The sequence below is a fragment of the Macrotis lagotis genome, chromosome 5, assembly GCF_037893015.1.
Source record: "Macrotis lagotis isolate mMagLag1 chromosome 5, bilby.v1.9.chrom.fasta, whole genome shotgun sequence".
In the NCBI taxonomy this organism is placed as follows: domain Eukaryota; kingdom Metazoa; phylum Chordata; class Mammalia; order Peramelemorphia; family Peramelidae; genus Macrotis; species Macrotis lagotis.
The window spans coordinates 75738156-75757408 of record NC_133662.1 but is presented as its reverse complement, the minus strand read 5'-3'; the positions used below and the strand labels follow the sequence as shown (position 1 = coordinate 75757408).

Sequence of the window (19253 nt, the reverse complement as noted above, 5' to 3'; positions counted from 1 at the left end):
GCCATGACATGTACCTGAATTGGATTTGAGCGAGGGGTGCTATGCTAAGTCATCAATTTCATTTTCTCCTTCAGTCATGTGGGTCCAGTGATGAATTAGTGTGACTTGAACTAGCCCTGGATATGACGCAATCAGGATTAAGTAACTTGCTCAAAGTTGCATAGATACTTAACCAGAAAATAAAGCCCTATCATGATATTTTTCAGGGTGCTCATAATGTAAGCCCCAGTTAAGATCGTCAGTCAAACACATTTAGTATGTCTGTTACAACACAACAGATCACATGGTGATAACTTTTCTCATTCGTAACAAATTCCACAAATTTAACATTCAATATTTTTAATGCAGAAAATGAAGTTAGGGGAGACAATATAAGTCAAAGATTGGCTACAACAATACTTTAATAACAAGTCAATATCATCTTGATAAATTCAGCACTTTTCTTTCTAGAAAATATGAAAGCTTGTAACTTTTTCAATGTTTATTTCAGACTCACAATTCTTATTCAATATATCTGGGTTAAGAATCCATTACCTATTTTTTCAGGCAATGCATGGACACTAATTTAGTACCTTCTCTCCTTGTCTGCTAATTGCTCCAACTGGTTTCTCCAAAGAATATCTCCTTCTGTCTTGTTGAAGAACATCAGTTTCACTTTCCTAAAAGTAAATGTTACATTGTACATCAGCATGAACTCTTTCAATTGAGTTTTTAAATGATATATACATATGTTCAATAAAAGGGAAGTGAGATGAAAAATCTGTTAGGCCACAAGGTGATCACAGGGAACCAACTCTCTTAATAATCAAGCTAGAGTCAGAGAAAAAATGAGAAATAATTGGCAGGATAATAAAAATATGTGTGGAAGATTCACTGTAATAATAAAATCAGAGAGAAGCAGTATATGCTCTACTGGTACTATTGAGTTTCAGAAAATATATTAATTCAAATTGTCAACCTTATATTTTTTTAAATCTAGAAACAAAATTTACATACCTGAGACTGGTTATATTAGTCAAAGCATAAGCCAATATTTTAACCATTGGAGTGAAGCCAGTTCCAGCTGCCAATAAGAAGAGTTCTTCTAATTCTTGGAGCTGAGATCTTTTAAAGTTGCCCTCAGGACTACTCAAAGAAACATAATCTCCTAAATAATAAAATAAATTATCAGAAAAAAGAGGAAACTCCTAGAAAGTCAAAGATAGTGGAGGTCTCTTATAACATGATCCAGATTATAGGATTCTGATTACATGCCAATCATGTTCTATTAAAATTTGTATAATATAGTTATGTTACTAAGGAAATGATTGGACTGTCAATATCTCTGATATATACATATATATATATATGAGGAATTGCACAATATGTAATTTTACTATTCTCTTTCATGTTGTACATTTTGTAACACTCATGGTTTTCAAATTGTGGAAAACTGGAAACAAATAAATTTCAATAATGTAGGACTGAGTGACAGTCCAATATGATTATAAGCTTATCAGTGGCAAGGCCCAGATTTTATCTAAGATATAATCTATTGCGCTGAGGATCAAGTGCAAATTACATTTTTTTTAGGTTTTTGCAAGGCAAATGGGGTAAGAGGCTTGCCCAAGGCCACACAGCTAGGTAATTATTAAGTGTTTGAGGTCACATTTGAACCCAGGTACTCCTGACTCCAGGGCTGGTGCTCTCTCCACTGCACCACCTAGCTGCCCCATGCAAGTTACATTATTAGATGCTCACTAAAAGTGTGCTGATTCTGATAGATGCAGCTCTTCTCAGCAGTTCAGAGAGCTAGGACAACCCTAGGAGCCTAGCTTTGGACAATGCTTACCCATCCAGAGGAAGAAAAACAAAACAAAGCAAACCAAAAAATAACAACAACAACAACAACAATAATAATGATGACGATAATAAAAACCCTACAGAATCTGAATGAACACTACATTCACTTTTTAAAAATTTCTCTTATGTATTTCTTAAGTATCTCATTTTTTTTTGTTTTCTCTAGATCCTAATTCCTCATACCTAAAATGACTAATCTGTAAACATGTTAAATGTACAATATTCACCTGACTGCTTGCCACTGAGGAGAGGGGGTTGGGGAAAGGGAGGATGGAAGGAAATTATATAACTTAAAAATGTACATAAGTATGTGGATAAATGTTGAAAAACTTTCATAACATGTAATTGAAAAAACTAAACTATTATTTAAAAAATAAAATGAAAACTTGATTCATAGGAGAAGAGAATAAAGAAGTATTATTATAAAACCTTAGGCTAATTGATTCAATAATTTCAATCTTTCCTCCAGCAATACTTTAGTAGTAAAATACTAATAGCACTAACGAGACAAACCTGATTAGTTAACATGTAATTTCCTTTTATTTTTCCAATAGCCAAACTCAAGAAACAAAAGCAAAATGTAATTATCTGTGAACCTACAATCTGGAGGGGTCACTCTGAAATCTAGGAAGCCTGGATAGTTGAGTTCAGAATGTCATTTATGCAAATCATAAAGTATTACTTTAGTGTGGCCCCTAGAAGGATCTCCTAGGAAATAGGAGGTTATATGATTTAAAATTGCTCAGATGTTACAAAATGAAGGAAATATTTCCACTCTATTCCACAGTAGGGTCAAGGTTAAAACAAGTTTGAAATACTTATTTAGAAAAAATAATAATCATACAGTAGAAAGCTTAGTGAAAGATAAGAGAACAAAGTTGAGAGAAGAGGGACAAGGCAGAATAAAACCCCAAAACTAAAAGATACCAACCCCTCTAAAACTCCTTGAAGAATGAACTAAGCTAAAAACCCAAGAAAACAGTAAGAAAATAAAATACACAAATACTTACCTATTTGAAGACAATCAAAATTTGGTGTGAAGACGCCAGTGTGATAGATCTTGATCATAACATAGATATATTTGTTATGAGAATGAAGTGTTTCCTGTATATATGAGTGTAAGGTCTCTAAAACAGGTGTATACGGCTTCACTATTTCTGTACCTGGAAGAAGCCAAAATCAAAGACATAGAAATGTAAAAAATACAAAGGATCAACTATACAGTATATTTAAATGTCCAATACAGTCATGCTGACATGTTTATCATTATCATTATTATTATTATTATTATTATTATTGCTTTTAAATGGATCACTGTTAGAAATTACTTATGATTTTTCAAATACAGGGTGGCAAAACAAATAATAACAACAAATTTATGTTAACAAGTTTTACAAAGTTTCTTTCCTAATGGAGAAGTAGATTACTAGTAAACTCACAGAGATATGCCAAAATCTGTTCCTGTGGAATGAGAGTGCAGCAGGCAGTTCCAAAACTATTACAGGACTAAACCATGAATAGACTGAAGTATTCATGATACAGTTGTAGCAATGAAAATCCCAAGATAATCTTAACCAAGTCATCCCAAAGAATAATTATAAGGGGAAAAAAAAACATGTAATTTTATAATATTCAGCTTAATCAGTCTAAAAGAAAAGTTAGACTATATATATATATGTATATAATATTTAAGCTGTCAAAATTATTTTTTTAAGTTTTTCTGATTCAACAAAATGTCATCTTTCTATAAATTAAACAATATTTTATTACAGATAATACAGAGAAAATGAGATGGTTTTTCAGTAGCATTCTCAAAATTAGCATTAGCAAAATACCAAAGATGGTATTATCTTCTCTAGTTTGGATTATAGGCAATTCAATACAGTCATACTTAATAAACCCCTCTTATATACAGAATATTGTGTTAAGCCCTGGTGAAGATTCAAGATCAAGAACAAAATTTTAAACGTATTTTCCAGCCCAATGCTTTGCAAGCAATCAGTAGTTAACAAGTGTATTGAATTCCATAAGACAAGATCCCTGCCCATAAGGTTTACAGTTAGGAAAACACCACTTTGGACATGCAAGTCTAACTAATAGTTGCCCCCAAAAATGTTAACACCAAACACAACTCACATTGAAACAGTACTTTAAATACTTTCCTCACAAACATCATGTGAGGTAAGCTGCGCAAGTATATATTATCCCATCTTCCAAGATGAGAACACAGGCTAAAATTTATAAAGTGAAGACCCAGACAAACAAAGGCAAAATCTGAGATGAGTCACAAAGAAAATTTATAAAAGTGATTAACATAGTCAAGGAAAACAGACTTTCTCCAAAACCTCAAGGCATATCTTTTCAAAGAGCAATAACCTAAATATGGTACAAAAGGATCCTGAACCATGTATTTAGCAAAGCCTTCACCTACTTCCAATAATGTTTGCCCTTCATTCTTGGACAAGACTATGATGCTGTGACAAGCACATGAATTGGATTTGAGTAAGGGAGGCTGTGCTAAGTCACCAGTTTCACTTTCTTCTCTAGAGCCATCTGGGTCCAGTGGTCAAATATGAATCAGGATGACTGGAGATGGCTCTGGATGTGAGGCAATCAGGGTTAAATGACTTAACTAGGACCATCTCCAGTTGTCTTGATCCATATCTGGATCCAAAGGACTCTAAAGGAGAAAGTGAGGCTGGTGATTTAGCACAGCACCTCCTCACTCAAATCCTACTTCAATATTTAGTACCTGGCAATCACAATCTAAAGTTAGCTACCCAGGAAAATGTGCTAATGCTTTAAGATAAATCACAAGACAAAAATATTGAATAAACCCCTTAATATTATTTTATGAAGTTAAACTCTATATGCATAGTTTTATAACATGAAATGTTATATATTATTCCGTTATATCTTCATGCAACTCACCTGCAACAGTTTGTTTGAGGTAAACATGCTGCCCAATGGGCACCTGAAGATGAGTTCCTGGTGGCAGCATCAAGCAATAAAGTTTGGTATCATGGGTAACATCCACCTTGGAGATCAGCTGGCATTTTCTATAGTATAGCCCTAGAAAAATAATTCAGTTCTTCTTATTCTTGAATATATTTAACAAATTGTAACTCTCTTAAAACTAAGTTGCAGAAAAGTTGCTAAACTGCATAGCAAAGGAGTTCCCTTCATCAATGAAATCTCCAGTCTATACACTATCCTCATTTTCTCCCCCACCACCACCACTTCCCCATAAAGTTAAAAAAAAAAAAAGATAAACAATCACAACTTCACCTGCAGGGAGCAGAGAATCTATAACCATACTTTCTAATTTGAATTTTTCCACAAAATACCTCGAAAATTCTGTACAGTAGACATTTTTTCTTAACATTTTTCCTTGTGATAACTGTTTATCTAAGGTCTATTTCCATGTATTTTTGTAATTTTAGAAAATAAACTAAAATACATTTATAAAAACTAATATTTTATCATTTAAACAATATTCTAAAGCATTTTTTAAAATAAAACTATATTTAAATTGTACAGTTGAAATGACCATGGATATATACTACATGCATTCTAAAATTCTTTCTGAAGGAACTTCCATAAACTCTTTCTGAAACTTATGGATATTAAATACAAGTAAAAAAACAACAACTCTATTACATAAAATAGCATTCTTTTTCTGTCAAGAACAAAGAAGGCCCCTCAGTAGACCCCTTGGATGAACTTACAGGGAGTCATGGACAAGAGATGCACAGGATAGGGAGGCATGGATAGATTGTTACCTGTAGCACTAGAGGAAACACCATTATCAAAAAGCTCAGAAATTCATATGAATATTTCAGTATATTTGAACTTACAACCTTAAGTTAGACTGATTCATTTCAAATGAAAAAATAAGACATAAAACATACACAAAATATAAAAATCATTTAAGAAATGGTATATGACCATTCTTTGATTTCCCCTAATTTTCATGATTGGTTTAATGGAAAGAACAGTTTTTGTCTTAGGATCTCTGTTAAAATCCTGGCTCAGTCACCTGTCTTCCTCATGTTGGGTTTATGTTGATATTATAAATATATATTTTTATGCAATCCTATGTTTCTAAACTTTTTCAATGTCATCTGAAGATTCCACAAAACTCCCTTTTAATTTCATAGACTGAACTGTTATATATTGAAATCATGATAGGAAAAGTCAAAATATAGAAGTAATAACTGTATCCTATTTCACCTACTTTTGAGTCATCAATTAAAAGTTAAATGTTATATTAAGAAGGAAGTCTATATTTTACAAAGATTTCCCCTCTTGAAATTTAAAAAAAAAATCAAGTCATAAGGATAAGAAATTTGTGTGTTAACTGATGCCAAGAAAAAAAAAAGTGTTCATTTTGGGCAGAGACAACCTGGCATAGTGGATAAAGAGACAAGATCTGGGTTCAAGCCCTGCCTCTAACACGTTTTAGTTATATACCCAAGGACAACTAAATTCCCCTAGGCAATTTACTAAGACAATATATTAACAAATAATCTGCAATAGATGGAAGCTCCCTTATGTGACAAAATTACAGGTCAGAACAAGAATGACAAAGTATAACTAAGTGAAATAGAATATGTATTTTCATAAAAAAAGAGTAACATAAAAAATATAAATAAAAGCAGAATGATGAAATGTCAAGGTAGTGTCAGATTGAAACCAAGCAATTTCAAGACCTTCTTCTAACACATACAGGAAGTGGAACCTTGGGCAAATCACTTAATCTTTTAGTTTTACACATGAGAGACATCGATATTGGGGCCAGCAGGTCACAAAACTCTGAACTGGGGCCAAAGCAGATTAATTTTAGGTTTTCCAAGTCAAGATGCCACAGGTAAAGATCCTTTTTCATTTGAATTTGACAGTCCTTAAAACAACTCTTCAGAACTCTTAAATTACAGAAAAAATGCCAATTTACATTAGTGAAGAGAGTTTCTATCCTAAGATTTTGGATGATGACTGAGGAAAGAAAATCTAACTATTACTGAATAATCATAGGATAGGAAAAACACTAAAGAATATGAAATGCAGAGATTCATTATGGAAGCTAAAAGAAAATAAGTATTTTCATTTATAAATCATCTACTGGGTAACAGCATACCACATTAATAATATATTTTTTTTTGTTCCAGTAGTCTTAAAAATATTTAAATAGACATCAAAGGAACAAATTCAAATTATAGTACATTGTGTTCCAGTTCTGCCTTTGGCACCTAAAAGCAAGATATTTAAAAAGGATATTAAAGTTATCATTCTAGTCCTAAGTTAAAATATCCACATTTTGTCCTCTTGCCATCTCTTTCTAATTTATGAATTATTAAATAGCACATAGGAAACTAAAATCTATTGAAAATCTGAAGAACTGAACTTAGCCAACAGATCTGATCTTATCTTGCCCTTTTCAAATTCAGTGCTCTATCCAGTGGACAGGGCTCTGGGTCTAGAATTAGAAACACTGAGTTCAAATTTGATCTGGGCAAGTCACTGTTTACCGCAGTTTTCCTAAATTGCAAAATAGAGATAAAAACAGCACCTATCTTTCAAGTCTGTTGTGAGAATAAAATGAGATAATCATTGTAAAGTACTTAGCACAATGCTATGCTTTAAGTATGAGTTATAGAAAGGTTAACTATTATTGTTACCTGTAAGTAGCTGGTTTTAAAAATAGACTTCTGATCCAGTGCCACTGTATCAGTAATTACACAGTCAATTCAACAGGTATTAAATGCCTACTATGTGTTTGCAATAGTTTAGCATAGATTGATATAAATATTATCCTAAGACCACCCTAATATAGCCCTTTTCACACACACACACACACACACACACACACACACACACACCCAGAGTAAAAGTCTAAATCAAATTAGGACTGCGACTATCAGTCTGGGCCTATTCTTTTTTTTTTTTTTTAGGTTTTTGCAAGGCAAATGGGGTTAAGTGACTTGCCCAAGGCCACACAGCTAGGTAATTATTAAGTGTCTGAGACCGGATTTGAACCCAGGTACTCCTGACTCCAAGGCCGGTGTTTTATCCACTACGCCACCTAGCCGCCCCCTGGGCCTATTCTTAAAAAAAAAGGCCTAAACCAGATCTGGACCCTCCTAAAGGAGCTCTGAGAGTACAGATATACATTCAGTACAAAATGTCATGGATTCTGCATCAAAATCATTTTTCATAAACTATTCTTCTCTCTCTCTCTCATCACAATCACTCTAATAACCATCATTGTCTCTTTATCTGATTCCTGCAAAAAAACCTCTTCTACCACACAGTAAGCAAGTGACAGTCCTAAAGCACAGCTCTGACCATAACTCTCTCCAGGTTAAAAAATTATCTACTGACTCCAGTATAAAAAACAAACAAACAAACTACCAAACAAACAAAACACAACCCCCTCCTCTGACTCATATTCAGACATTTCTCAATCAGGCACCATACCTTTCCAGACTTAAAACTTCAAGGTACTCTATCAATGTAGTCAAAATAAGAAGAGAAATTTACAGTATAATGGAAAGAATATAGACTTTGAAGTCCAAAGACTTGGGTTCAAATCCTTCCTCTGAAACCATCTGTATGGCAAGTCTTGGAGCTCAATTTTCTCATCTTCAAACTGAGATGACTGGAAGGATTCAATCAACCATCATTTATTCAAATACTTATATGCATGCCTGGCAAGAGGTGCTAGAGATACAAAAACAAAGACAATTCCTATGCTCAAGAACCCATATTCTACAATTAAGATGACCTCAAGAGTCCCTTCTCTTCCATTATCCTATAAAAAAGTCTGATTTGCAACATATATAGAATTATATGTGTGTGTATATACAACCACATATATAGTTACACAAGAAATATTACCCAATATCTAAACATTCAAAGGCATGAAAAGGAAGTCAAATAGAAAAGAAATGCAGACTATCAACAATCACATGAAAGAATGTTCCAATTGCTAAGAGAAAATTTGAATTTAAACTACTCTAAATTTTCACCTCAAATCCATGATACTAGCAAAGATGACAAAAAATAAATGGTGAATGTTGAAAAAGTTGTGAGGAAAATAGGCACACTAATGAACTGTTGGAAGAGATGCAAACTGGCTTAATCATTTTGGAAAACAATTAGAAAATATATGAAATAAAATCACCAAACTGTACATACCCTTTGACTCCAATATAATATTGCTAGGTTAATACCCGCCGCCCCCAAACATCAAAAACCAAAGGAAAAGTATCATTCACAATAAAATATTTATAATAATACTAGAAACAAAGTAGGTGTCCACTAACTAGAGAGATAAACAGTTTGTGGTCTATGAAAATAATCAAACTATATGATAACATAAGAAATGACAAATATAGGGGCAGCTAGGTGGCGCAGTGGCTAGAGTACTGGCCTTGGAGTCAGGAGTACCTGAGTTCAAATCCAGCCTCAGACACTCAGCCATGTGGCCTTGGGCAAGCCACTTAACCCCGTTGCCTTGCAAAAAAAAAAAAAATGACAAATATAAAGACTTCAGAGAAACCCTACTAAGACTTATAAGAACTGGTGCAAAGAAGGGAGAATCAAAAATAATTGACACAGTGACTACAATCATATTCAGGAAAACAACATTGAAAAACATCACAATTCTGATCAATGCAGAAGCTACTCATGATTTTAGAAGATTCATGATGAAGTATATTTCCTGTGCATTTTCTAAGAGGAATGAGACCTAAGTTATGAGGTATGTACTAACTTATTTTGCTTAATTATACTTCACTGTTAAAAGGAAGAGTTCTACTTGGGGAAGTGGAGGGAAATATGGGAGTGATACTGATGTATTAAAAAAAAAAATCAGGGCATCTAGGTGATGCAGTGGAATGAGCACTGGCCTTGAGAGTCAGGAGTCCTGAGTTCAAATACAGCCTCAGATACTTAATAACTAACTAGCTCAAGTGACCTTGGGCAAATCACTTAACACTACTGCCTTGCAAAAAACAAACGAATGTTTTTTTCTAAAGACACTGATTCTTGTCTCCAAGCCCCATCTACACTGGAATATTCTGATATAAAAATTTGGCAATAAAGTAATTATTCCTTAGCTATATACTTTTTAAAGTGTTGAAGATTCCCAGAATTTAAAAACTTTATGCTCATTCACTTATGAATATAATTTGAAAATTCTGGAAGAGCAGAATGTTGGCAGAATTACAGATTTGTATTTCAATTTGATTCTTTATTATTCTTTCTCAGTATCCTGATTGAAGTCTGTTCAGCAGAACCAGCTGTCTCAAAAAAAAAAATCAGAAATTAAACTCATTAAAAAGTATTGAATACATATTGAATAGAAAAAATAGATATCTGATCAGCAATGTTCCCTGAGAAACATCTTGGGATCTTACATAAGAATGTATTCATTGATTTTAATAATTAAAATTTGTGAAATATTCCCATTACTAAGTGAAATTTCAATAAAGAGAAAAAATCTAAGCCATCTCCCTATAATTCCTAACAAGTGCACTAATGACATTCATTGACTTTTTGTTTTGTTTTTTTTTTTTTGGTCTGGTTTTTATTTTTTAGGTTTTTGCAAGGCAAATGGGGTTAAGTGGCTTGCCCAAGGCCACACAGCTAGGTAATTATTAAGTGTCTGGGACCGGATTTGAACCCAGGTACTCCTGACTCCAGGGCCGGTGCTTTATCCACTGCGCCACCTAGCCGCCCCCATTCATTGACTTTTGATGTAGAAAATTACTTAAAGGATAGTGAGTTGGTAAAATAAGGGCAAAAAAAGAAAAATACACTCAGACACAACTACTACATTTGTCTCTGCAATCTTGGGAGTCATCAATTAATCCATAAATTCTTTTCTATGTAATTTCCTAAATTCTTTCACTTGTCTAAATACCAGGCTTTTTTTTTTCGTTCCAAAAGAATTTGTTCCTATGTGCCTTAATTAGGGAACCATAACCTCAAGAGATCTCCAATAAATACAAAAAAAGATCCCAAAAGTTCTGTGAAATATAATTTTTAACTCTCAAGCAATAAATGCATTATTCTTCATGACTCTCCACTGATTCCTTAATATATTAAATAATAAATATGAACTGGGTATCCATTATATCCATATTCATTACAAGTATATTACTACTCACCTCTCTTATCAACTTGCTGTAAGTTCACCTTTTTCTCAGCCTCTTAGTTATTTTTAATCTTCACCCCTGCCACATGACCTATCAACTTCTTCCTTTATCTAATTTCAAATCTAATACTTTTTTTGTCATTTCTTCTTGAAAGTCTTTCCCAAACCATCTTAGTCCAACCAATCAGTGAGACTAAATGAACACAAAATATCAAGAGAGGAGAAGAAAGTCCTTGAAATGAATACTTGTGGACCCACAATGAAAGATTTATGAAAGAAAGGATCAAGAATCACATGAAATGAGAAGGCATGTATGGGTTGAAATCTGTAGAGCTGGAGGTACTGTTTATCAATAACACAGATCCACTAAAGTATCAAGGTAACTATGTACATTTTCTAAGAATCTGTGACAACTGAGATAGACTGTACTATTTAATAATACAAAAAATAATCAGTTTAAAAAAATTTCCCCCCATTCCCAAATTATGCTGCAGGAAGAGTTTTTTAAAAAAAATTATCTGACAGTAAAATTTATTTCCCAACAATACTTCAGGAGGAGGCTTATATTTTAGGGAATAAAGTATCTATTTACCCAACTCAAGGCTGTCTAGAGTATGATTTTTTGACAAGAACAAAAATGCAAGGCATTGGGGAAGGATCCAAAATAATGAGTGTTCAGGGTGAGAATAGAAACAGTGGAGAGAAGGTTCATTAAAAGAAAGAAAGGTCAGAAAAAGAAGGGTCAGGAAAAAAAGGGAGTTTTGGGAATACCAAAGGAGGGAAGTAATTTCATAACATTTATTGAATATAACCCTCACCTTGAACACCTTCCTTTCCATCAACAAGGACTGACTTCTTGGCAGTCAGGGTACAGTGAGGTTGAAAGTAGGCAATGCTCTAAGGATGAAGATCCGTAGTAAACTCTCAACTTGCAACATGAATACCTTAACACATTTTCCCAATATCAGTCCATTTATGAAGAAACTTGACTGAATCTTTCCAATCAACATGCCTGCCTCTCACAACATAATATTGCTGAAGGTTTTCACAGGTAGAACAGCAGAGAGAGTGAGTCCTTAGAGCCTATGGTTGCATCCAGATAGGTCCCGTCCACCATGAGGTTGTCGATGTAGGTATTCCAGTTGGCCACAGTGCTGGGCTGTCTGTATCTGCTGCTGCTGCGGGCAGGGGGTGGCAGAGAGTTCGGGGCATGCGCTGCTGTCTGGGCTCGCGGCTCCGTGCTCTCTGCTGCCCTCGGCTCCGCTTCAGAGATGTTTAAAACACTTGAGAACAAACTGTTTTCAAGTACTTTAAAAGCATGCATTTACATAATAAAAAATTAATGCCAATTACAATGGTGAGGATCACAACTCATCCTTGTCTTATTCTATTCCGTATCCATGAACTTCGAAAAATCCTTCAGAATGTCCACCTAACATAGTTGATACATTTTTCTAAGTCTTTTAATTTGACTTAGAAACCAGAGTAGCACTCAAGAGTATTGATTATTCCTGGTTATGCCTAATAAACCAACTTAATGGACTTCCTATCCATTGTGTGTCAATCTGGGGAAAATGTGGATATGTTTGAAAATATACCTTTGGACCCCTGGTGGAAGTTTATGATTATTTAAAATAGTAAAATCTTGGTGAGAATATTTTAGATTCATAAATATATTTAGAACTTGAAAAGCCCTTAGAGTGATTTAATCCAAATCCCTAATTTTAGAGATGAGTCACTGCTCAAGGCAAGCTGGGTAACTGAAGGATATCAGGCTATAAATTCAGAGGGTCAAGAATCTGTATTTAAGGCTTCTATTTCTATCTATATAGAAAGGAAAAACTGGGAAGGCTGTGAAGATTGTTTGAAGGGGGTGGGCTGAGATGGAAAAATAGTAGAGATATGTATGCCCCTATTATAGATTTAAAGAATGCCTGTACCACAGTTTTTAAAATCAATATCTATTAAGAATACCCTATTCATATTATTAACTGGTTCTATGAAAATAATCCAAAGGAATATACATAGTGACTATAGGCAGATAGATGTTTTGAAAAGTTAATGTTACCATCACCTCATAACCAAACAGAAGATATAAACCTCAGGATATTGTTTAGACATTATAGATAGGATGATGTGATGTTGTAGGGAAATTTGATTAACTTCCCTATTTCTGTTGAGGGCATCACTACTCTTCCAGTCACCTAGATTACCAATCTCTGAGACAATTTTAACAATGCCTTTTTCCTCATTGTATGTATAGAGAACAAGTTCTGTCTCTTCTACTTCTAAAACATCTCTCCTATCAGTCCTTTTCTCTCTACTACTCCTATGGTTATCACATCTGCAGTTACCTGAACTATTAGAAAGCAATGAGATATTAATTAACCTTTATGGATTCAATCTCTCCCTCTCCATTTGATTCTCCAATCAAACTCAAAAGTAATATTGCTAAAGCACAAATCTAAGAAGTTTCAGTTTCTCCTACTTGCTTCTAGGATAAGATATAAACTCCTCTGCTTAGCATTTAAGGCCCTTCCAAATCTGATTCCAGCCTACCTTGCTATGCAAATTCAATATTACTCCCCCTCAAAGTCCTCTACATTTCAGTCAAGCTGGTCTAATTGCTATTATATATATATATGTATATATATGTATATATATACATATATATATGTATGTATGTATAAAACACTCCATCTCCTCCTCCCTGTGCCTTTGCACAGACTGTCCCTCATGTCATGATGTACTCAATCTCTGCCTCTTAGAAGAACCACGTTCTCATCCAAGTTCGCCTCAAAATACCATTTCCCACATAAGGCCTTATCCCTCTAGTTGCTAATTCTCTCTTCATCAGAAATGACTTTGGATATATTTTATATTTACTCATTTGTATTCATAGCATTTCCCCTCAATGGTATAGAAGTTCCTTGAGGAAAGGGACTTTCATCATTGTCTATATATCCCCAGTGTCTAATGCCACATAAAAGAAAAAAAAAACAATAAATGTGTATGAAAGGAATAGGAATACTAGAAAAGTACAGTGGTTGATAATCAACATCCTATGGGGCAGTCTTATAAATCTAGTAGTCAAAAATCAATGGACAGGTATAAAAAGCTTTCTTTTAAGTTACTTTAAAATATTTTTTTTCACAAATTCTATCTAATTCTAATTCTCATCTAATCAATGAGGCTTTACTATTTATAAGCAATCCTTAAAGGACAGGACCCAATACAGTCAACCTGGAAAGAACAATATACCTTGAAATACTAGGAATGTAGAGAAATGTCAGTTTTCTACACTGACAAAATGAGAGAATCTGAGGGGACCTCCCCACATCTGCATAAAATAAAACTAACATTTATTAGACAACCCTTATGGATCAGACTCTAGATTAGATGCTGCTGATACAAACAAAAAATGAGACAGTTCCTCAAGAAATTTCAGTCTATTGGGGAGGTTGGGGGGGGCAATACAATATATTAGGAAAACACCAATAGGGAAAGTTTCAGAAATGGTAACACCTCAGTTGAATCTGAAAGAAAAATGAGGCTTCTGACAAAGAATGTATACATGGGAGAGGGTGTGGCCTAGACCAAGGCATGGAGTCAGCTAATAGCTACACAATTCACAGAATAGCTAGGAGTCCATTTTGGCAATACACAGGACTGAAGCAGAGTAGTATGAAGCAAAACCAGAAAGGTAGGTTGGAATCATATTATGAAGAACTTTGCATTTTACACTAGAGCAGGTGTGTCCAACCCCACTATTCCATGTAACCCTCAAGGCCCATTCATGAAGTATCATTACCTTCTATTATTATACTCATTTACTATTATACAATGGGTTACATTGTAATAACAATAAATATTAAATTCTATATGCAATCTTTGACAAGATTTTGTCAGGCAATGTGGTCCAGAAGAGTTAAAAGACATTCATGCACAAGAGGCAATAAGAACACAGTAGAAACTCTAAAGAGGGAAATGGCATGGGAATCCATACCTTGGGAAGATTTCTTTGGCAATTATACATGAAAAGGAAATAAGAGAGATTAACAGTCTAGATGTTAAATGGACTAGAGTCTAGATTCTAGATGAAATGGACTAGAATCTAGATTCTATATGAAAGGCAATGAGGGCCTAAACTACAGAGTGGGCATCATGTAAGTAGTGAAACAAGGAAGGGTATGTGAGATTTTGTGAAAGCAGAATTGATCTGAATCTTAAAAGTACAGTCACAGAGACTGAAAACTTAAATTCAGCTGTAAAAGGTCTAGTTAATTGAGACTTGCTTGAATAGTCAATATAATGTTTGCTAATCTTATTATTGTATTACAATCATCAAGAAATTATAGAACTTTCTGAATACATGGAACTACATTAGATATCAATTATCTGCATTTATCTATCTTAAAATCAATTTTATAAATTTTTTAAATCAAGTAAAAAGCACATCTAATTATAAAACTATAGAGTACATCATTAATTCTTTTAACTAAATACTTCTAAAGAAACAAATAACTAGGTATCACTGTAAACATTTTTAACTATCTTAATTGTTGTCAATAACTAGTCACAACCAGAAATAAAAATTTTAAGATAACTTTAGCTATTACAAATCAATATGGTGTATGAGATTTATTTATGAGAACAGAAGGTTTAGATTCTCAAAGGAAATAATGAAACATACACAAAAATATGCAATTGAAGTATTACCCAAACTCCAAATAATATTATAATAGTAGTCATTAAAACAATTTTAAAGGCTAATAAACAGAAAAAACAACTCAATAATAAATTTAATAACAGATTATTGAAATAAGAATTTCCTTTTTTGATAAAAACTTCTGGAAAAACTAGAAATAAGTTTGATGGAAATTAAGATTTCTTATGAGACTGACCTCTTATATAATATATCAAAATATGCTCAAAATGGATTTGTAACTTTAATATAAAAAGTCATATCATAAACAGAATAGAAGTACCATTTACAACTATAACTAGAAGGGAAAGTCTTAATCAAACTAAGGTCCAAGGAGATTATAAAAGACAAAACATACAATTTAAATTCTATACATAACAATGAAGATAGAGAGTAAGAAGATAAATTTTTGAATGGAGAAAAAAACATTTGCAGGAAGTATCACTGCTGAAAGCCTGGTATCCAAAATATATAAAGAACTAATATAAATATGAATTATAGAGAGCTATTTCCCATAGATAAGAGATTTAAAGATACACAAAAACAAGTTTTCAATCAATCAACAAACATTAATTAATGCCAGGCATTGAAGCACTAAAGATAGAAACAAAAAGAGAATACATGTTCACAAATAAGTAAGTAAATGAAAGCCTTGAAGAAATGCTACAAATTACTCTAAGAAAACATGTTTCAAGTTACTAATTAAGAAAAAAGCAAATTAAAAACAATTTTGAGATTTCATCTCACACTACAAATACACAAAAATGACAAAAGTTGGGTATGATTCATGTTGGATGGGTTTCCTAGAAGAAAAATACTCTTTTGGAAGAACTGTAAATAATAATAATACTTTTAGCAGTATAAAAGAACAAGAAATAAAATAGATGCCCTCAATTGGGGAACTATTGGGAAAACCATGATATACAGATATAAAGAAATATTTCTATGCAGTAACAAATCAGATATGAGAACCTGAAAGATGGAAACATAAACATAAACTAATGTACAATGAAATAAGAAACAAAACATCAGGAAATGACTATAACAATGAAAATTAAAAGATCACTAAAAAATTTAGAAGACAAAATTTAAGAAAAAAAAACTGAGGCTGAGAAAAATAGATAATGAAATGTACCTTCCTTCAAGGAAAAGAGTTAAAAGATTACCAAGCCAAACTGACATATAATTGACATACACATATACATATATAATGTTGTCAGATATGGTCAACGCATTTGATGCTTTTGCTCAAATTTTGTTCTGTTGTGTTGAAAGGGTCAGTGGGAATGAGGAAAATAGGGAAGGAAAACTCAACCCAGAAATGACTGTGGTATCACAATAAAAGACATCAATACTAGCATGGAATAGAGGAAAGCATCCTGAATTTGGGATTAGAAGATATGGAATCAATTTCCAGCTCTGACACTTACTACCTATAAGATGCTAGGCAAGTAACCTCACCTTTAAATTTTAGTTTCCTTCTCTGTAAAAGGAGCACTTTCCACATATTTGGTAAATGTTAATTAACTAAAGGAAAATGTTGCTTTTCATAAGGACTTGAAAATTAGTTAAACAGTGAGAGAGATCCAGACTCATATTTTGTTTTTGTATCTCTTCTTTCATCTGTCTCCAGAAACTTATCCAGGCAAATCTTAAAAACTAAGATAATGAAAAGAACATAAACAAAGGTTCCCATTAATGTAGTCTAAAAGTTATTAGGTCCATAAAATCATATTTGTCTACAAAATGGGCACTGAATCATACTTCATCTTTAAAACCTATCTCCTCACTATCTTGCCTTGCCTTCTTCTGTTCTTTGTTGATATAAACTACTAAAATAAATGACATATATGTCTTCCTTTTCTATATCAAAATAGCCTCCAAAATGTGTTTAATTTATACACTGTATTTAAAATGAGACACTTTATCAGTTACTGGCTCTAAAATGAAATTCTGAATTCAGACCAACTTTCCACCATAAAAACAAACAAATCAGCATGTCACCACTTTCTACTCACAATAAAATCCAAAGGGCTCCCTCACCCCTTCAGGATCAAATATACAAACCTGTCAAAGTCCCTCATAACTGAGGCCTTACCTGATCGCATCCTGACACCTTTCAAGCCTCCTTATATTTTACTCCTCAATAGGTACATACTCTTCAATACAGTGACACTGGCTTACTTGCTATTTTTCAACAAGATCCCCCATCTCTCATCTCTGGCTGCTCTCCAGTCTTAAAATGTCCCTCCTCATCTCCACCTACTAGTCTTCTTGGCTTCCCTCAAGTACTAACTAAAATCCCATCTTCTACAGGAAGCCTTTACCAACCTTTCCTAATTGTAATGCCTTTTTTTCTTTTATTTATTTCCTATTTTCCCACCATACAGTTTGTTTATATCTATTTGTTTGCTCAATGTCTTGACCAATTAGATTGAGAGCTTCTATTCGCAGCACTTAGTACACTGCTTAGCAAATGATGGGCACTTAGTATTGACTGATTTACTTTACAAAAGAGGAACAACACCAACTTCTCAAGAGGGATGCCTAAATTTATGTAATGCCAGGAACGGCAAGTCACTCCATTATCTTTGCCAAGATATAAAAACAGGGCCAGAAAGAGTCAGACATGAGTAAAACAACTAAATAACAAAAAGAGATCAACAGGTAAATGTCAAATACTACCAAGTTGACCAAAATTTTCAAGACTGGATTTTCCCATGTCAAAGAAATTTATCAATACCCACTTCATCCACTTTATGCATAGTACCAGGTGCTTAGGAGCTCTTAGGTAATGACCTAAGTTTCTGGAATCTATGATGTTTCTGTCTAAGCTTTTCTTCTGTCCTCTTGACATTTTTACTGCAATTAACAGTTAATCGGTATACTGCATTTCCCATCATCCACTTGGTAACATATCAGATTCAGGCCTTCTGCACAGAGATGAAAATGGAAGAAAATAGGATGCTAAAAAATCTTAAGATTTTCTTCTTCAGGGGCAGCTAGGTGGTGTAGTGGATAAAGCACCAGCCCTGGAGTCAGGAGTACCTGGATTCAAATGTGGTCTCAGACACTTAATAATTACCTAGCTGTGTGGTCTTGGGCAAGCCACTTAAACCCGTTTGCCTTGCAAAATCCTAAAAAAAAAAAAAAAAACCAACAAGATTTTCTTCTTCAGAAGAAATTTGTTACTACATATCTATGTGCTAAGTAGAAACAAATACTTTATGGGACCTAGCAACGGGCAATAGTGATTTTTAGTGCTCTACAAGGTGCTGTGAATAGTGCTCTGGTAATTACTTTTCTTTCTTTTTTATTTTTTTTTTTTTAGGTTTATTGCAAGGCAATGGGGCTAAAGTGGCTTGCCCAAGGCCACACAGCTAGGTAATTAAAAAGTGTCTGAGGCCATATTTGAACTCAGGTACTCCTGACTCCAGGGCTGGTGCTCTATCTACTGGGCCACCTATCCACCTTGGTAATTACATTTTCAAAGCTATACATGCTAAAAAGCGTGCGTGCGTGTGTGTGTGTGTGTGTGTGTGTGTG

General features: G+C 33.7%; 1 protein-coding gene across 1 annotated transcript in view; it reads right to left on the bottom strand.

The window, feature by feature from the left end:
* The window catches only part of CYB5R4 (cytochrome b5 reductase 4), an 84206-nt gene that overhangs the window by 15130 nt on the left and 49823 nt on the right, over positions 1 to 19253 (bottom strand). Inside the window, exons 11-14 of the mRNA XM_074187091.1 lie at positions 4774 to 4914; positions 2853 to 3005; positions 997 to 1147; positions 573 to 659 (exon numbers count right to left, since the gene is read on the bottom strand). Of these exons, the coding sequence (XP_074043192.1) occupies positions 573 to 659; positions 997 to 1147; positions 2853 to 3005; positions 4774 to 4914 (532 nt within the window). The remainder of the gene's footprint in view (positions 1 to 572; positions 660 to 996; positions 1148 to 2852; positions 3006 to 4773; positions 4915 to 19253) is intronic.